This window comes from Sminthopsis crassicaudata, chromosome 1 (genome assembly GCF_048593235.1).
Source record: "Sminthopsis crassicaudata isolate SCR6 chromosome 1, ASM4859323v1, whole genome shotgun sequence".
NCBI classification, from domain to species: Eukaryota; Metazoa; Chordata; class Mammalia; order Dasyuromorphia; family Dasyuridae; genus Sminthopsis; species Sminthopsis crassicaudata.
Window position 1 is genome coordinate 627,197,903 of NC_133617.1, and position 21,334 is coordinate 627,219,236.

A 21,334-nucleotide genomic window follows, 5' to 3' on the forward strand; every position below is an offset into this window, starting at 1 on the left:
AAACATGACTGAACAACAAGTGAGCCAAAATGTTACATACTCAATTTTTTTCTAACTTTCCTTGTTTGACTGTTTACACATGCTGGTTAGATTCATGGTTCCTAGTACTTCACATATGGATGCAAGTTAGAAGGAACTTACAAGGATGTGCAAACTAGTCAGTAAATAAACACTTATTAGACACATGACAGGCACTATGCTAAGCACTGGTGATACAAAGAAGGGTGAAAGACAATCTCTGCTCTCAAGAAGCTCATAGTTTAATGGGAGGCACAACATGCAAACAACTGCTGATGGACAAGCTGTATGCAGGAAAATCTGGAGATGACTAGCAGAAGAAATGCACTGGAATGAAGGGGCTATTGGATCACAGAATCCATAGGGGTGGGATAGGAGTGTAAGGTAGAAAACTGGAAAAGACGGGAGAGGATATAAAGCAGGATTTTTTTATTTGATACGGGAGGTGATAGGGATCTACTGGAATTTATTGAGTAGAGGAATGACATGATCAGATCCATACTTTAGGAGGGAAGGATGGATTTGAGTAAAGCAATATTATGACAGGAAGACCAACCAGAAAGCTATTGCAATAGTCCATGCATGGTGATGACTGTCTCCACTAAGGTGAGTAGCAATGTCAGAGGAGAGCAGGGGTCCTATGAAAGATGTTAAAAAGATAAAATCAACACGAGGCAGTAATAGGCTGCATGTGAGCTGTTGAGAGAGAATGAAGAGTTGGAAATGACCCCTGTGTTTCAAGCCATAATGACTGGTAAGATTTGAGTATCAGGAATTAGAAAAAGAAGATGGTTTAGGGGGAAAGAAAGTTAATTTGGTTTCGGATGGTATATGTTTTCCCTCTTTGAAACAATCCAATCAGAGTTAAGTTTAAGCTCCTTAATCTCCATTTTCCCCTCTAGTGTCAAAGGTCTTCCCTACATACCTTTTTTATGTGAAATATTTTCCCCATTCTTTCTCTCCCTTCCCTTTCTCTCAATACATACCTCAATCTCACCTCTTAATTTTTTTTAAATCATCCCAATATGACTGACTCACACCCATGTTCTCTGTCAATGTAAACTTCTAACTGATCTACAAAAGATAAAGTTCCTAGGAATTATATATATATATATCATCTTTCCACAGATGAATATAAATAATTTAAGCTTATTAAATTTCTCATGATTTCTTTTTGATGTTAGTCAGATTTTCTATTCTGCTCTATTCTACTCTCAAGAATGCTCAAAAGTCCTCTATTTTATTAAATATTCATTTTTCCTGTGAAGTATGATACTCAGTCTTGCTTGGTTATGCTTGGTTATAATAGTAGTTTCTTTACCTTCTAGCATATTATATTTCAAGCCCTCTGATTTTTTAGTGTAGAAGCTACTAAATCGTGTGTGATCCTGATTCTGAATTATTTCTTTCTAACTGCTTGTAGCATTTTCTCCTTGACTTGGGAGCTCTGGAGCTTTACTTGGGAGCTCTGGAATTTGGCTATAATACTCCTGGGAGTTTTCATTTCATTCATATCTCTTTCAAGAAGTGATAGATCAGTGGATTCTTTCAATTCTAGTTTATCCTCTGGTTCTAACAGGGCAATTTTCCTTGACAGGTTCTTGAAATATGACATATACAGTCTTTTTTTGATCATGGCTTTCAGGTAGTCCAATAATTCTTCAATTATCTCTCTTCAATCTGTTTCCCAGGTCAGTTTTTTGTTGTTGTTGTTGTTGTTGTTGTTGTTGTTGTTGTTGCTATTGTTTTGTTTTGTTTTTTGGTGAGATACTTCACATTTTCTTTTATTTTTCATTCTTTTTATTTTGTTTGATGGTTTCTTGAAGTCTCACCAGTTCTAATTTTTAAGGAATTATTTTCTGTGCGGTTTTGGCCAGTTCTATTTTGAAAGGTGTTGTTTTCATCAGTGTTTTTTATGCTTCTTTTACCAAACTATTAACTTTCTTTTCATAATTTTCTTGCATCACTCATTTTCCCCTCAATTTTTCTTCAACCATTCTTATTTCTTTCAGGAATTTTACTTGTGAATGTGTTCAATTTGCATTTTTCTTTGAGACTTGGCTTGTAGCTAATTTCATATCATTTTCTTCTTTTGAGTTTGTTCTTGATCTTCTTGTCACCATAACAGCTAAACATCTCTTTTATGATGGAGGTTTCATATGTGTGTGTGTGTATGTGTGTGTGTGTGTGTGTTTTAGTTTGCTTATTTTTCTAGTGTATTTCTTCACTTTGAATTTTATGTTAAAATTAGGCTGGGGATGGGGAGGCACTGTCCCGAGCTTCAGGGATTTTTTGCACTATTATTTTCACAGCTAGTTGTGGGGGTCTGTAAGTTTTCAATGTTTCCAACATCATATTGCCCTGGAGAAGAGTAATCACTGCTTTCCTGGTCTCTACTCTGTCTTTGTCCAGGAAGAGCCCCTGTTCCTCTGCAACCACAAATGCTAGTGTTCCTCTCTACCCTGGAACTACAACCAGAGTCCCCATTCACTTGTGACCCAGCACAAACACTCATCTCTGCCTTGGGACTGTGCCCCAGAAGTGTATATGGGCAATGGGGTTGACAAACAATATCTGGTCCTGTACCCAGTGCTGGCTCAGCGTTCCCTATAATCTCCTTTTGGCCAGTTGTCCAATCCCTTTACCATCTCTGGGCTAAAAGAAAGTTGTTGCTATTGCTTTTGCAGCTGCTGCTGCTGCTGCTATTGCTACTGATAACCCAGGAGACCTGCCACTAGTGTTGTTGCAACACTTGCTCTAGCCCCTTCCCCAGCATCTCAGATCCCCTCCTACCAATCTCCTAAGTAGTCTTGGGCTGAAAAATGTCTCAGCCTAACAAAATGCCTCACTCTGACCTTTTATTGGCTGTACTTCTCTAGAATTTTATTTGACACCTTATTTTAAAGTTATTTGAAGGGAAATGTTAGAAGAATATGTGTGGATTGCTGCCTCTACTCCTTCTTGACCCCCCCACTTCCTTCACTGCCATTTCCCAAGTCACATCCCATCAAATGTCTGTGATACTTGTAATGTTGTATTTCCCTCTGAATAAGGCCATAAATCTTGTTTCCAACTTACTTTCCTCCCATGTGGTCTATCAGCCCAAAGTAGCTTCTAGCCTATCGTTGGCCAGAACTTGGCAAAGTAAGCTAGAAACAGGAAAGTTGGGAATCAAATAGAAGTTTAGTTGATTTCAAAGTAAGGAAAATACTTGCAAGCAGAAGACCTCCTAAGGAGAGTTTAACATGCAAAGGCAGTTCTTCATGTACATAAAAGTGGGCTGGACCATTACATAAACATTCTTATGTCTTGAGTAGCAATTCTCACAACAGATTCATGCATGGACATTTCTGGGTCCTGTCTCCCTATTGATTGTCTCATAGCAGGGTACAGAATGAGAGTTAGCATGATGGGAATAGGAGTGCAGTACTTGGTTCCATTCTCTTAGCTGTTGCAATAAACGTATTGTGAGGAAGTAAAAAGATGTGATGGATCACTTGCTTTTGGCTCTCATGTCCCTGGGAAATAGGAGAGTTTCCTCAGTGAACACCTGGCTTAAAGGGGTCATGACTGGATTATCCTTTGCCAGAAAGTGAGATTATCCAGAGCACAAAGGATTGTTGTTATCTAAACCTTTGGGCACACTTTCCTTGCTGAACTTTACCTCTGGGAAACAAGTTATCTCCAAAATATTTTGACAGGTATTTACTTCCAAATTATTCCTATAAAGTTTTGGGTTTTGCAGTTTTATCTGAGCATTTTTCTCCTTTACATTCAGTTCCTTATTGGAATAACAATGTTTGATAATGCTGGTCAAGACAAGTCAAGTCAGCAAGGTTTTATGGAATACCTATTATGTGTCCTGGCACTGTACTAAAGGCTAAGTAATAATTGAGATAGTACTTGAAAGAAGCAGAGAGAGGGCAAGGGTGACTCCAGTCATGGGGAAAAGTGTGAATAAAGATACAGATATGGTAACAGTACAAGAACAAACAAGACAGAAAGTCTTATCAGACCATAGCTGGAAAAGTAAAGGAGAGGTATATTATGGAGCGATTAAAATGAGAGGATCTGTATTTTATTTGGTATTTGAGTGACTATTTTTTAAGCAAAAGAATGACATCATCTTAATGCTTCAATAGAAAGGTTACCCAGGCAGCTTTATATAGATGGAAATAGATATATTTTCTTATATCTATATGATAGATATAGATAGGATAGGTAGATGGGAAAGGCAGTAGAAGAGGGCAGGAATAGCAGGTAGGGAACTGGCATAATAACTAGGTGAGAAGGAAACAGGATCTAAAAATCTATTATGGATCCTCCTAGAAAAGACTCATATACACTGATATAAAACTGCCCCATTACCTCCTTAGTCTCCAGAACTCATGAAAAGCCCTAATTAAATATCCTTGGTCCCCTTAGTCTTAAAAAAGCCATTAATCTTAATATTCTCTTACAAGAAATTAGTGCTAGCAAAATATTAAATATCTTCAACACACACACACACACACACACACACACACACATACACACACACACACACACACACACACACACACACACCTTGAAAGCACCATTCTACAATAATCACACCCCTCCTCTTACCTGTTGGCCATGACTGCTCCCTAGAACAAAACTTTTTTAAACTATGAATTGTGACCCCCTATGGAGTCATGTAACTGAATGTGAGGGGCACAAATTTATGATTTATTGTCAGCAAATGTTCGGTTTGTATACCTATTTCATATATCCAAAGTCGAGGAAAAAAATTTCTCAGGCAAAAAAGGGTTGTGAGTAGAAAAAATTTGAGAAGCCCATGGGCCCGATCAGGCTCCCAATACAAAGCTTTGGCAGCTTTGGCAGCAGCAGAAAGCCCTGGCAGGAACACTAAAAAAAATTGCTACCTTGAGCTAGAATGTGGATCAAAATGCCTGAATCCTTTGCCTTGTGGAACATATGTGATTCAAATAAGGTTTTGTTTAGTAGCCAGCTTGCGTTTGCTTACCTAAGGGCTTTTCTCTCCTTGTAGCTGCAGGGAGAAGTCAGCTATTGTCCTCAGTTAGATGCCCTGCTGCAGCACATGACAGGACGGGAAACTTTAACCATGTATGCCCGGATATGGGGCATTCCCATGCCTCAAATCAAATGGCATGTGGAAAATATGATGCAGAAGCTGCTCCTGATGGCCCAAGCAGACAAACTTGTGAAAGACTACAGGTGAGACCCTGGGCTTTGGCAGCCTCTTCCCTTCCAATAACCATTACGTTACAATAATTCAGAATGCCTTTTTCTTAGCCATAACTCTAGACATAGGGACCTCTGCACACTAGCTATGCAATCCTGGCTTCAGACAGAAAGGAGGAGGGGCAGTTTGAGGAATAGGAGAGCTGCAAAGAGCATCTGATTATCTGACAAGTCATATTACCATTCCATAAAGGACATTCTGATTGGCTCTTTTTGTGACTATGCCCCGGGATGTGGATGAGGGTTCAGCAGAACTGCCCATTGCCCAGACTGGTGGGAGTATCCCAGGAGCCCTCCTGATCTACAGTTTCCTCTTTCATGAGCAATATAAGAGTGATTAAGCAACAAGCTTGAGGTTTAGATGGCAGCAGTGTTAGTGGTATAAGCAGCCATAGGGCATTGATGGCCACAGGTTACCGAATCTTAGAATTGGAAGGAACCTTCTTCCAGATTCCACATCTATTCTAGAACTCTGCCCCCCAAAAACAAGTTGTCATTCAATCTTCACTTGGAAACCTCCAATGAACTCTCTAGTCTTGGGGCAACTCATTAATTTTAGCAAACCCTCAGAAGTTTCAGATATTTTTCACTTTTTCTTCTGGTTGTCCTTCCCTGATCCTGTCCCTATAAAGCTGATTACTTGAAACTTAGTGTAGAATTCAGAGAATTCTTATTCCACACTGAGACAGAACTGTGACACTCCAGCCTTCAGGGGACACAAGAATGGAATAGGCAAAGTAGACCCTTAAGTCCTAGGATGGTAGAATTATAGAGGCAGCCGGTGATGCAGCAGAGAGAGACCTGGGTCTGGAAGCCCTGAACTCAAATCCAGCCTCAGACATTTACCATCTGTGTGACCCCTGAGTTCTTTTTGCCTTAGTTTCCTCAACTGTTGAATGTAGATTACAGTAACACCTCCCAGGGCTGCTGTGAGAATCAAACAGGGTAATATTTGTAAAGCAGTGAGCACAGTCTTGGGCATGTTGTAGATGTTCTGCAAATGCTCACTCTCTTATCTTTCCTTTATGTATTCAGAGCTGGAGGAAGATTGATTGCCGGACATCTCACAGATCTCAAGTAGCAGAAATGTAATTTGAACCCAGATCTTTGAACTCCAAATCCAGTACATTTCATATTATTATAAGAGATGATAATTACAAAGTATTTGGCCTAGTGTCTAGCTAGAATAAGTGCTATACAAATGATGTAATTATTATACCACTTTGCTTCTTACATACTCAGAAATGACTATAATACTAATTGTAAAGGTAAACCAAACATCCTGAATTCAGCACAAATTATAGTAGCGAAACAAGATAAGATAGACTGTCTCAGGTTTAATAGAACCAGAACAGTTGCAAGCAGGCAAGGAAAGTTGAATTGGGATAGTTAGTCAGTTAGTCTTTAAATATTTATTAAGTACAAAAATATGCACCAAGTACTAGGCTAAATGTTAAGGATACAAAAAAGGCAAAAGGCAGCCCCTGCCCTTGAGACCTAGAATTCCTCAGTAGCTCAGGTTTACCATGACTAGCCAATTGTTAGTGCCCTGGCCAAGAAGAGAATCACCAGCCAACAACAGCTTCACATACTAACCACCACCTCTTCCATGGTATGATAGATCTCTTGATAGGCATGATAGATTTCTTCCTGACCTATCCTAGACTAAGCAATGTTTTCTGCAGCTCACCCATTCCTGAGATTTGGTTTAAACATCTGTACTATTATGTATTGTATTATAATGTACCATATATTGGAGGTCCCACTTTATGTTCCCTCTCTTGATTCCAGCAAACCTCCCTAATGTGTGTTAATGCAATGGAAAAGGAAACTCCTGTGGTCTGAACCATAGTAAATCAGGAGACCAAGCCCCAAGTGAGCAAGCATTATAAAACACTTGATTTGAACATAAACTCCCTTATTCTTTACAGTAACACTGAGGAACCACTGCTTGGTATGCCATAATTGAACCACTGCATGATTTCCCAACATAACTAAATGCATTGCATGGAAAAGAAACACAAAGTATTCAGCTCTGGCCCTTACTCAGCTACAAGCCATTTCCTACCCCTAGAACAAAGACAGAGTGGTTTTAGTGCATTTAGGTGTGCAAGTCATACACACTCACACACGCACACACACACACACACACACACACCCTAGTCCAATTCCAGCCAGCCAGATCTTCTTGAGCTCTCACGTGGTAGTGTCTCAGGTGGATTTGGTATTTGCCATCTGTGTGAGCCTGGGAAGATCACTTAGCTTGTATCAGCTTCAGTTTCCTATTCTATAAAATAATGTTTGGAAGTATCTACTACTGAGTGATGTGAGGATCACAATATGTCAAACATACATACAAACTTGAAAGTTCTATAAACTTTAAGATTCTTTAAACTTTAGTTATTAGCAGCTCTTCTTTGCTCACACTCCCAACTCCCATTTACACTGACAGCTCTATGATATGCTCTGAGGATCACTGCCTTTCTGCCATTCTCCATCACCAGGAGTCAGAATGTTTAAAGCCACTACCATTTTCATATGACTGTCCACATTCATCTGTAGACATTTTCTCTGTTGTTGACCACTGCTACCACCTCTGGGGGATTTTGTTGCCAATTTGGGCTGCTAGGACCTCTGTTAGTTATTCTGATCCTTTAGTTCATTCACAATGTTGTGACTCTGTCAATTCTATCACTGAATACTTAGTTGGCTTAATATCAGGGAAGAAACAGAAATACTGTGTTCACAGATGAATAGTAACCAGATGAGAGACAGATGAAATTTCTCCCTACCTGACACCTCAAAGCATTCTTGCCTTATTTATCAACAAAAAAGAAAAGACTGAGAGATTAGCCAGTCATTTCTTTTGTGAATTTACTCAGTTCTGATTCAGCCTCTCCAAAGTCATTGGGTTGTTTAGCTCTATAAACAATTATAAAACATTACAACATCACATCATAACCACATCATCGCCATTTCCTTGCAAATAACAATAATAGATACCACCAGTAGCACCTTCTGCTTTTACAAAGTCAAATAGAAAAGTTCTACAAGTCCTGTTTATTATTTATTTTTATTTATTATACTTAACAAAGCAAGCTATAGTAGACATACTTGCTCAAAAGCAATAATAGAGATTGGTGATTTCCCCATTAAGTGTTTTCTCATATTTTGCATGCCTCTTTTCATTTTTTAAGTTAAAAAAAAAGGTTATTTTTTTTCTAAACGAATTGAAGAGATCTAGAAAAAATAATAACATAGTTCGTCTGGAAGAACAAAAGGTCAAGAATTTCAAGGGAATTAAAGGGGGGGAAAAACTAATGAAGGTGGCCTAGATGTACCAGACCTAAAACTATATTATAAAGCAGCAGTCATTAAAACCATTTGGTACTGGCTAAGAAATAGAGTAGTCAATCAGTGGAATAGGTTAGGTTCACAGAACAAAATAATCTAGTTTCTGACAAACCCAAAGACCCCAGCTTTTGGGATGAGAACTCACTATTTGACAAAAACTGCTGGGAAATTTGGAAATTAGTATGGAAGACCCACACCTAAAACCACATACCAAGATAAGATCTAAATGGGTTCCTGATTTAGACATAAAGAGTGAGAATAAAAGCAAATTAGAAGAACAAAGGATAGTTTTACCTCTCAGATCTGTGGAGGAGAAGGAATTTATGTCCAAAGAAGAACTGGAACTCATAATTTGAACACCAGATAGATAATTTTGATTATTTTTAATTAAAAAGTTTTTGCACAAACAAAACGAATGCAGACAAGATCAGAAGAGAAGCAATAAATTGGAAAATCATTCTTACATTTAAGGATTCTGATAAAGGCCTCATTTCTAAAATATATAGAAAATTAATTAAAATTTATAAGAATTCAAGCCATTTTTCAATTGATAAATGGTCAAAGGATATGAACAGACAATTTTCAGATGGAGAAATTAAAACCATTTCTAATCATATGAAATCTAAATCATTATTGATCAGAGAAATGTACATTAAGACAACTCTGAGATACCACTACAGACCTGTCAGATTGGCTAAGATGATAGGAAAAGATAATAATGAATGTTGGAGGGGATGTGGGAAAACTGGGTCACTGATACATTGTTGGTGGTACTGTGAATGGATCCAGCCATTCTGGAGAACAATTTGGAACTATGCTGAAAGGGCTATCAAACTGTGCATACCCTTTGATCCAACATTATTTCTACTGGGCTTATATCCCAAAGAGATCTTAAAGGAGGGAAAAGGACCCACATGTTCAAAAATGTTTGTGGCAGCCCTTTTTGGAGTGGCAAGAAACTGGAAATTGAGTGAATGACTATTAGTTGGAGAATGGCTGAATAAATTATTATATATGGATATTATGGAATATTATTGTTCTATAAGAAATGATCAGCAGGATGATTTCAGAGAGGCCTATAGAGACTTACACTAATTGATGCTAAGTGAAATGAGCAGAACCAGAAGATCATTATACATGACAACATTAAATATTATATGATGATCAATTCTGATGAACGTGACTCTTTCCAACAATAAGGATTGATGCTAGTTCCAATGATCTTGTGATGAAGAGAGCCATCTCCACCCAGAGAGAGGACTGGGAATTCAGTGTGGATCACAACATAGCATTCTCACTCTTGTTTTATTGACTTGTATTTTGTTTTCTTACTCATTTACTTTCTTTTTTTTTAATCTGATTTTTCTTGTGCAGCAAGAGAATTGTACAAATAGGTTTATACATATTGGATTTAACATATATTTTAACATGTTTAACATATATTGAATTGCTTGCCATCTAGGGAAGGGGTGGGGAAAGGATGAGAAACTCTGAAACACAAGGCTATGCAAGGATCAATGTTGAAAATTATCTGTGCATATGTTTTGAAAATTAAAAGCTTTAAAAATTAAAAAAAAATTGAAAAGTACAGCTCTGTCACAACTATAGTGCCCTTAGTAGCATCATAGATCAGAACCTCTGATCCCTAACATTTATACTAACCCAAGAGATAATAAGATATTCCCAAAGTGTTTGCTCTCTGTGTGTGCTCCCTGCTTACTTGTGTTTTCTGAATATGTATATATTCAGATGAATATGTATGAATATGTAGTGTGGTGACCTGTGAAGGGAGTATACTCCATTTTTGCATGGGGATATCCTTTCTGATCAATTGATTTTCTATGCTGTTCAATTGAATGTGTTTTGTTTCAAATTAATGTGTCTTCTGACTGATAAGTGACAATGAACATATCAGTGGAGGCCTTTGAGCTCTGGTTTAAATGAGTGCTGACACAATGCTTCAAACCTAGAGGTACCCCAGCTACTATACAACTTCTCTAGGAGTACTTGTCTTGCTCTCTGGAGTATGAACTACTTTTTTGGCTTTGATTTCAGAATGACATTTTGCTTATACTTTTAAATCACAATTTGGATAATTGTCCTCTTCCCTTCTAGACATGTTCTTTCCCTCCAGGCTTAATAGTTGCCTCTCAATAATGGCATTTTGTGGTTGTTCAGTTTGTTTCAATTGTATCTGACTCTGTGTGTGACCCCCTTGGGGACTATCTTGGCAGAGATAATGGCATGGTTTGCTATGTTTCTCTCCAGTCCATCATACAGAGGAGGAACTGAGTGGATTGCCCAAGCTCACTCAGCTTATAAGGTTGTATTTGAGCTCAGATAAGGAGTCTTCTTCGCCCAGCACTCTTTGCACTATGGTACTCCCTAGTTGCTCTCTTTAATGGCATATATTGGTGCTATCCTAAAGGGAAGCCATGATGGGATAAAAAAAAATACTCTTTAAGTTTTGTGCCTATGAAAGGGTATTAGAATAATTTGGGGAGATTTGTGCCTCAGCCAAGGATCCCTTAAGTTTCCCATATGTAAAGTTAGATTCTTGTTATGACAGAAAGCTAGATGCCACAGTGGGTAACAGTGCTGTGAGGGTCAAATGAGTTAATATGGATAAGTGATATAAATGCTAGCTATTCTTAATGGAATGGTGATGATGTTGAAGCAAGAAGGTACATGCAAGCTCATCACTAAAATGATACACCATAAGCCATGCCTCAATTGACAAAAATATTCAAAAGTTATGAATGAGAAGTTCTCAAGGGAAAAAATCTAAACTAATTAGAGCAATATGAAAGAAAAGTTCCAAATCACTAATAATTAGGAAAATTCAAATTAACCCTTAAGTTACTTCTCATACCCAACAGACAGGCAAATAAACAAAAAGAAGAAATGACAAATGTTGTAGAGATTATAAAAACAAAAAACAATTTTTGCACTATTTTCCAATCTGGAAAGCAATTTAGAATTATGACCCAAAGTTTCTAACTTATACATACCATCAATGGGACTCTACCTCAAAGAACTCCAAGAAAAGGAAAAAGGTTTTATGTGAACAAAATTGTCAATACCAGCTTTGTCATAGCAAAGAACCAGAAACTTGCAGGACAGAAGTAGGGAAGGAGTAGAAAAGGAGTAGAACTCGTCAACTGGAGAATGACTAGACAAATAATGGTGCTTGAATATAAGGCTATAAGAAATGATAAAATAGACTGTTCCAGAGAAGCTTGGAGAAACTTTTTTGTGAATTGATATAAAGTGAGGTGAGCAGAACCATTTATACTATGATAAGAAGATTGTAAAAAACAATTCTGAAACAAAAGAACCTTTAACCATGCCACAATTTAGCATAATTCCAGAGAATCCAGTGGTGATAAAGTATGCTACCCACCACCTGACAGAGAGGTGATGAATTCAAGATGCAGAATGAGAAATATTTTTGGACATAGGCAATATAGGAATTTGGCTTAACTTTGTACATCTGTAACAAAAGTTTTGTTTTTCTTTTTTTTTTTTCTTTTTCACTGAAGAAATGGAAGACAAAGAATGAAAAAATAAATGCTTATTAAAAATTCAATCAAATACTTGGAGCATATATTTTAAATTGTCATTTCTCTAACTACCCAAACTCTTGTAACCAAACTACTTCTCTGACACTTTTGACTTCAACTTAATTCTTTGACTCTTGGAGAACCACCCAACTCTACCCCACCTCCACCTCAACTGAAAGTCTTCCTAACCCTGTGGACCATACTGTCCACAGGGTTTTCTTGACAAATATCCTGGAATGGTTTGCCATTTCCTTAAGACAGGTTAATTGGTTTTCCAAGGGTCATATAGCTAGTGAGTATGTGAGATCAGATTTGATTCCTGACTCCACTGAGCCATCTAGCTGCCAAACACTGGACATATCTGGCCATTATTTCTTATTCTTGTTCTCCTTTATGTTCTGCCCTAAAGCCTTGGAAATACAGTATTCATCTGCTTCAAAATTCATAGAATTTGGTATTTTGACACATTTTGATGAGAAAAAAATGCTTCAGTCCTTGGTGCTTGCTTGGCACTTCCACACTTGATTGTTGTCTTGGTTGGTCAGTAGAAATGTAAAGTTATCCAGGGGCATTGCCCGGCCCCACTGCCTTTGCCATTTGCCCTCTTGTCGTAGACAGCTCCTCTTCAAGGAAGGTTGTACTGTGAAGAACTGTCTTTTTGGAGCCCATAATACTAAGGTGTGGTGCATATTAATGGGTAGGTCCCAGGGCAGTTCCTACAAGATGATGCGGCTGCACTGTATAGTCTTCTGGCTCCCAAAACAGTAGTACTACAAGGAGCATGGAATGGCCAGTGTGCTCAGCAGGAGGAAAAGCAGCAAGAGCTGGAACAGCAGTGAGAGCCCAGGCGGAGATTGTGGTGACAGAAGACCCAGGACTCCTAGCAACCTCAACCTCAGAGATCCCTGGGCAGCAGAGAATGTGGGATCATATAGCTTCCATTTCCACATCCAGATTCCAACCTCACCACCAAGGGAGGTAGGACAGCATGGGGAAGGGGGAGATTAGAAATGTGATGGCTCCTAGATCAAGAAGGGAGGAGCCCAGCAGGGCCAAGTTGAGTTGGCTTGTTTCTCCCCAGATGTCCCTTTGGGGAAGTGAGATGAGGAGGAATGGCTTCAGAAATATACTCCTTATAGGAAAAATTCATTTGGGACTCAACTTGAGTATCATGGATTCCACACATCTGGAACCAATGAACAATGAGTACTGAGGATCGGCATACTATTATTTGTCCCTATTCTGCCCTCTTCTTCTCACAGTGGTGGCAACAGGCGTAAGCTGAGCGCTGGAGTTGCCCTTCTCGGGGATCCTTTGATTATCTTCCTGGATGAGCCATCCACTGGGATGGACCCTGTGGCTCGGCGGATGCTCTGGAACGCAGTGACAGAGATGTGTCAGACTGGCAAGGCCGTCATCATTACCTCCCACAGGTAGGCGCTGCCCTTTGCCTGGTACAAAAAGGCATCAGAAGGAGAGTGGGCACGACTCCGTGACCTTGTCTGTGGCCTCTTGGTGCTAAGGATAGTGGGCAAGGGCAAGATCCCTCTGATGAGGGAACTTCGGGTTCCTCTGGTACTGGTCTTGACAAGTTCTATGAAATAATGTCCTATCATGAGATGAGAAGGGGGAAATTCCCACTCCAAACCTGAGGGCCTCCTCCTCCCCCTTTATGCCAACCCTTTTTACTATGCTAAATACTATGGCCCTCCCTTAGCCATGTCCTGGCTACCCCTCTACAGAAATGGAACTGGCCATTCTGTCAAGTCTGGTCACGCCTCCCTCCTCCCTCTTGTTTCCCCAGCATGGAGGAATGCGAAGCACTGTGCACTAAGCTGTCCATTATGGTGAATGGAGAATTCAAATGTATGGGCAGCCCACAGCACCTTAAGAGCAAGTACGGGAGTGGCTACACCCTACTGGCCAAGATTAAAGGCTTCACTCCTGAAGAAGAAAAGATAGCAATCGAGTCATTCAAAACATTTGTGAGAGACACCTTTCCAGGTACTGGAGCTCAGGCCCTCCAGGGCCCAAGTCTGTCTGGTCCTCTGGCCAGACAGATTTTCCCAGTAAATTCCTCTGAAAATAAGAAATTAGTCCCCACCTGAGGACTGTAGCCAAAGTCCTTCCGCTTCTCAAGGAACAAAAATCCTTTCTATTAATGGCAGAAGTTAACCAGCATGGGAGACAAAGAAGCTCTAAGGGAAAAGCAGCTTCAAAGAGTCTTTCAAAACCAGTTTGGATTATCTGCTCTTCTGTATTCTCTCCACCCCAAATGGTCCCCTTTAAAAATATGTCTACAGCATTTATATTAGATTGAAAACTAATCCTTCCAAGAAATATCCTTTCCCACCCCTTGCTCCTTGTGAGAATATTTCTTTCTCTTTGCCAGGCAGTGTCCTGAAGGATGAGCACCAAGGGATGGTCAACTACCATTTGCCTAAAGAGAACCTCAAATGGTCAAAGGTGAGTGTGGGAAGCAGATTTCATTAAGCTATCAGAATACTAATGAGATAATTCAAAACAGTTCCAATTGTTCAGTGATAAAGAAAGCCATATACACCCAGAGAGAGAACCGTGGGAACTGAGTGTGGACCACAACATAGCATTCTCACTCTTTTTGTTGTTTAACATACAATGTTGCCATGTAGGGGAGGGCATGGGGAAAGGAAGGGGGGAGGGGAATTGGAACACAGGGTTTTGCAAGGGATAATGTTAAAGAATTGTCCATGTATATGTTTTGAAAAAATAAAAAGCTTTAATTAATATTTTTTAAAAACTTCTCAGAATGCTGCCTAATGGCACTTTCCATGAGGAGGAGCATACAAGAAGCATTGAACTCTTCTGGGGACCTCAGAATGTGGATATGGCACTCAGACATCTAGGAATATGAGAAACACAGCTTTGGAAAGAGAGAAATTCCTTTTTTTGGGGGGGTAGTGATCTTTCCATCCTGTTACAGTTTCACATCTGCAATTTACTATGACAAAATTTCTTAGCCTTTAATTTTCTTAACTTAATTTGAGTTCCTTATATAAATAGCTGAATACTGTGATAAATAGGTATGTGTCCTAGAGATGTTGCTCACCTGAAAAAGGAATAGTATTTCTTGGGGACTTATCATTCAACTTCTGGGATTTAATGGGATTTAATGACTTCATGTTAATATTTGTCTATTGATGGATTTAAGGAATTTCACCAGCCTCTAACTTTTTCCTCCTGACACATTTAGGATGCACTGCTTATATCCCTATAACAAGGATCTTAACTATGACTGTATCTACTATCCCACAGGTGTTTGGCATCTTGGAAGAAGTCAAAACTCAGTATAAATTGGATGACTATTGCATAAGTCAAGTCTCACTGGAACAAATCTTCTTGAGCTTTGCCCATTTACAAAATGCTGGGAAAGATGTTTGAAACTTAAAGAGCAGCCTATGGTACTTTTATCTCATTGCCACTGCCTTCCCTATCTCATTGTATGTCACTATTTTATATAGAGATAGCAATTGACACTGTATATGTGCATTCCTGCATATAAAAATGAAACCATGAACTCCCTCGAGGAGGGACTTTACTTTTCATTTTGAGTACAGATGTACTTTGAGGAAAAAATATACAAGAAGTAGGTGAATATGAAGTCAGAAAAGTAGAATTCTTTGAGCCTGAGATCATTCAGTCAGTGTCCTTCCTGATACACTCAACAGCTCTATAAGGATGCAATGGCAGTGGGCCCCTTTGGCAGTTAATATAGAAAATATTACGTCAGCCCCAGTAGCCTCCAAGTTTCCCAGGCAGCCAGTTCCTGGATGGAAGAAATGGAACAGAGGGAATTTAGAGGGAAAAATTATAGGTGGAAGCCATGAGCGGGACAAGTCATTTTTTTTAAACTCATTAGGCAGAGATGGCTAGTCGACACAATGTAATGACCCCAGAGTCAGGAAGACCCAAGGTCAAACACAAATAGCTAGCTAGCTGTGTGACCCTGAGCAAGTCACAACCCTGATTACATCACAGTAACAACAACCACAATACTCATTGGATAGCATGTGGCCTAATCATTTCAACAGTAGGATATTATTCTAGCATTTAATAGTCTCTGTCTGTCCATCACACTTGAAAAGTGTATCTTTACCCAAAGATTCTCTAGAAGCATGAAATGAACTGAACACATAAAAAAAGAAGAAATCTGAGAGAAAACTCTGGAACAAGAAAATTTCATTTACAACAGTTGGTTAGTTGGCCTTAACTATGTTTAGCATAAGGAGAAAAAGTTGTCATCTTGGCCAAGCTGATTACTACCTTGAGACAAGAGCAAGCCCATGTTGGAATATGAACATCAATACTTAGAAAAAGAGAGTGAATCCATAGGTGTTACAGAGAGCTTGCTGGCTAGCTCTTTGGGTTCTTAACCCAAGCACGTATATCATATGCCTAGATATACCAAGCCAGAATTATGTCACTCAAACCAAATATCAGAGGTGTCTGTGTATAAGGTATGAAAAAGCAAATCAATCCCCTCCCCCCACCCAGTGGCCTAACATCAGTAATTGATGGAAGAGATGAAACATGTTCCCTCCACTACGTTCTGATGGATACAAGTTAAATAAAATGTTGCAGGAGTCCATCTAAGACCAGTCCTACTTTGGATACAGGTATTGTGCCCACTTGGAGAAAAGACGATTAGGTCTGAGTTTAGTGTTCCATACTTGCAATGACAAATCAAATATCTCTAGTTTAAAGATTGTGATTGTAAAATATATTGTGTTTTGAGAGAATCTTTCAGGCAATTTAGGATGCCTTGTTCTGATTACCCTAGAAACAAAGCAAAATAAGTGTAATCACAAAAGGATAAATTTAGGCTTGATGTCAGGACTTATCTCAAATGAAAACAAATTCATTCTTGGAAACGTCTCCTAAAAGGCAGCAGGTTTCCACTTACTGGAGATCTTTAATCAAAGGCTAGATGACTTGAGTTTCAGAATAGGAGTTTTGGACCCCAGATTAAGGAAGGCCTTGAATGTCAGGAAAAGGAATTAGACTTTTGCTTGGGAAACCACACAAAGGACCATTGAAGACAAGAAGTCTTATGCCTTAGAAAATTTGCCAACAATAAGAAAGATGGTTTAGAAATGATAAGAGTACCAGAGTAGAAAGACTTGTTGAGACATAAGTTCATCCTTTTTTTCAAAGAGAACCAATGACACAGGTTGATGTCTTTTGACTCATGCAGAGCTACAGGGTCATTGGAGTCCAGTAGCAAGACCAAAGTGAAGACCATTAGTGATGGCTCAGGATGCTGTGGGTGATGTTGGCATCTTTTTTGTCAGAAAAAGCTCCACAGCATCTGCTTCAGCCGCCTTCATGGTTTTTGGAACAAATTGTTCTCATCTGCCCATTGTGCAGGGGTAGTCAGGCAGGAGTGCCAAAGGCTTGGGGGAGACCCAAACTCATCAATAGAAGTGAGACCTGTAGATTATTAACCTTAGCCTGGTTTAGCCATCTGCCAAGAGGATTTACCAGAGTGTGGTTGCTATGCATGCTACAGCTTCTTTGAGCCATAGGTGAGAGATGGAGGAAAGGTGACACCAAAACTGGATGAACAGACCTGAAAAGAGCTCAGGAGCCCCTCACATTAGAGATGCTAATCCTCTCTAAACACCAGGTCTAATGGATAGAGTCCCAAGTCTGGAGTGAGAAGAATCCAAATTCAAAACTAGCCTCAGATATTTCCTAGCTGAAAGACCCTAGGCAAGTCACTTAACCCTGTTTGCCTCAGTTTCCTCATCTGTAAAATAAGCTGGAGAAATAAACGGCAAACTGCTCCAGCACCTTTGTCAAGAAAACCCCTAATGGGGTCATGAAGAGTTAAATGACTGAACACATCTGCTGAAAATGCTTTGGAAGACATTAACCACTTAAGGAAGCAAACTACATGTGTGCTCATGGACTGAGTATGTTTTGTTGTTCAGAGACTACTGTAGTAGTCTAGGCAAGTAAGTAATAAGGCTATAGTAGTGATAATAGAAAAGAGGACTATGAGAGTTATTGCAGGAATAAAATGGAAAGGATTTGGTATGAATAAAATATGACAGAGGTCAAAGATGACTCTTAGTTGACAAACCTGAGTTATGGTGAAATATCGCCATAAATAGAAAGCGTGAATCAGAAGGAAGGGAAGGTTAAGGGGGAAGCTTTGTTAATCTTCAATCTGATCATTATCAACTTCTTTGGATTGTTATCCTTTTTCTTCTTAATGTTGGCATTCCCCAAACCCTCTTCTTTTACTTCCCTTTATTTTTCCTTAACATTTTCAACAACTCCCATGAGTTCTAGCTTGATTTTCTGGATCATGGGTCCAGATTGAGATGGATGCCTGTCAATTATTTCACCAATATAGTGACATAGAATCCTTGGATAGTTGCTCTCTCTGGGTCAGAACTAATTTTGTAAATTTTGCAGGGCTCTCCAAAGCCAAACGAGATTCCTAATAGACACTCTGAACTCATGAGTCAGAAATACATTGGCATGTTAAAAGACATAGCAACAATATTGTAAGGACAACTCTGAAAGACTTAAGAACTTGGATCAACACAATAACCACAATTCCAGAGGGTTTATGAGAAAACATGCTACCCACTTCCTGAGAAGTAATAAACTCATACAGGCCAATGTGAGAAATTGTTTTGCTTGATCTACATGTTTGAAACAAAGGTTTTGTTTTCCTTTTTATGGAGGGCTGCAGTTATGGGAAGGAGATAATGCAGAGCTGAAAAAAAATTTGATTAAAATAGGAGCATAGGGACAAGAAGTCAAGAGTAATCAAGCTAGGGATAAAAAGAGGGGAGGTGTCACTGCCCTCAAGTGACAGCCAGTCCAATCCATTGGTGGTGGCTTCCTACTTGAATAGAATTAAATATGCCCAGGCGATTTGAACTAGACATGGTACCTCTTGAATCATACCATACTGACTTTCCCTCTGTCCCATCATGTGAAATTGATGGGAGGTCCTACCATAATTGTCATGAAGACTAAAGATGAACTCGATGCACACCATTACCAGATAAGTGTAAGTAAATTGGTAATCTGGTGCTCCTAATTTATGGTACTGACAGCCTCCCTCTGCCTTGGGTCCTCTAGCCAGATCTGTCTTATTGACATCAAGGGCTAGGTCATCTTGAGAGCTGATGTCAGGAATTTTCAAATGAGATAGGGAGCAAGGTACTGGGCTTTCTTTACTGAAGAAGATAATTATTTGTAACACTCAGATGACAATTACATTGTAAATATCCCTAAAATTGCTTAAAACTCATGTTTGCAGAATATAAATAGATCCAGACTTATAACAGCTAAAACCAAATATCAGAGTCATAACTACATAGATTCCCTAGGATTTTGCTCCAGTGTGGGAAATGTAGAGGTTACAGGCAATAAGCATTAAGCACTATGTACTGGACACTAGACTAAGCCCTGGGAATACAAAGAAATAGTCTCTGCTGTTCACAATATAATGGAGACATCCAAAAAAGCTGTGAAAAAAAATCTTTATACAGAATAAATTGGAAATAACCATCAGAAGGAATTACCTCTTCTAAGAGGGATGGGAACTAACAGAAGTTGGGAAATGCCTGTAAAAATTGAGACTTGATGGAACTTCAGGAAATTCAGGAAAACCAGTCAGTGAAGATGAGGGAGAACATCCTAAGTATGGAGGATAGTCGATGAAAATGCTCAGAGTTGGGAGATGAAGTATCTTGAGAGGAATTTCAGTATATCTGGTTCAAAGTAAAGTGGAAAGCAAAGTTGGGAAAGGTAGCAAAGAGTCAGTTTTTTTAAGATAATTAAATGCCAGACAGGATAAATGAGTTTCTTTGCTTTTTATTATGCATGTTCATTTTTATTGCATGTTTATTAAGCATGTTTCATTGTGAAACTAGTGTTTGGTGGTAAAGGGATCAAGTTTTAGATGTAGAGCTTAAGGTTCTTCTTCCCCTCAATAATAGTGCAGAAATTAGGTTGAACCCATGCATAATCCCTAAATTAACATCAAACAGTATTTAAGGGAGCAGATATAAATATCATTTTCTTTGAAGAAGATAGCCTCTGGTCCCAACTTCCTTCTCCTCTCCCTTGGAGAAGAATAAAGGAGAAGAGGGTAGTATCTATTCTGCTTCCTTGGAGAGAGACAATAACCACCTTCAACACAAGTGGGCTTCTTTACAGTAGTAAGAGATTTTAAATATCTAGACATTGGTTATAGCTCTCTGCCAAAAGCATAGTAGCTAATCAATTATTGATGTGCCTGAATTATTTCATTTTTTAGAAACTATAGTAGAAGTGATTTGGGAAATTCTTATTCTAAACCTGATTCTAAACAATGAAAAAAAAATGGTTTAAAGGAGGAGAAAACATGGGAACTTTGAGAGGTAAAAAATTCCTTAAAAAAATGACAGAGGAGGGAAAAGCCCAGTTTGGTCTGTGTCATAAATTTAATTCACCATCCACCCCAGAATCTCACCATCTGCCCTTTTGCTAACTCTTCTCTCCACCTACAACATTCCCCCAACCAAACCTTCAGTCGATGCCCTTCCCTTCCTCATCGCAACCATTACTGATTCCTCCCCACCCCCACCCCGGTTAATCCCCCCAATTTTGCATCTCCTGAGATATGAAGAATTGGTGAGCAAACTCACCTAAACCACTTTTCATACACTAATCTACATTGGGCATCTTAAACCATTCACTCTATATCCTCCCTCTTCCCCTACCCATCCACTCATTCATTTGTCAGTAATAATGAAAAAGAGAAAAGCCAAAACTACCAGACTTTTATTGCTGTTTTCTCTTCCAAATATATTTCTGGGCTGGAAAAACACGAATTAAAGTATTTGTTAGTTTATTGAAACACAAGAATGAATCTAGTTTCCTTCAATGATTCCAATTCATCCGGCTCTGATAAACTGAAATGTAAAGAAAGGAAAAGAACATAAGCAGAACTTTAAAATACACAGAAAACAAAATGAAATTTAGAAGGGTTATATTAAATATCAGGAGAATGGATCTGTAGGAATTCCCAGCTAGAAAATCCCTTCTACCAAGGCAGATTAGCATTTTCTCTGCAACTGTCGTCTCTGGGTTGACAGCACCTTTAG

At 39.0% G+C, this 21,334-nt stretch overlaps 1 protein-coding gene across 11 annotated transcripts in view; it reads left to right on the forward strand.

Moving 5' to 3' along the window:
* Positions 1-15,819, forward strand: part of LOC141551272 (phospholipid-transporting ATPase ABCA3-like) — a 249,925-nt gene extending 234,106 nt beyond the window's left edge. For 8 of the 11 annotated variants that reach the window (XM_074282726.1, XM_074282731.1, XM_074282725.1 and 5 more), the window contains 5 exons: positions 5,051-5,238; positions 13,445-13,615; positions 13,987-14,186; positions 14,575-14,648; positions 15,477-15,819. In XM_074282726.1, the coding sequence (XP_074138827.1) occupies positions 5,051-5,238; positions 13,445-13,615; positions 13,987-14,186; positions 14,575-14,648; positions 15,477-15,602 (759 nt within the window). In that variant the 3' untranslated portion in view covers positions 15,603-15,819. The remainder of the gene's footprint in view (positions 1-5,050; positions 5,239-13,444; positions 13,616-13,986; positions 14,187-14,574; positions 14,649-15,476) is intronic. The other 3 variants (XR_012484816.1, XR_012484817.1, XM_074282733.1) reach the window with 3 other exon arrangements.
* Positions 15,820-21,334: the final 5,515 nt, after the last annotated feature.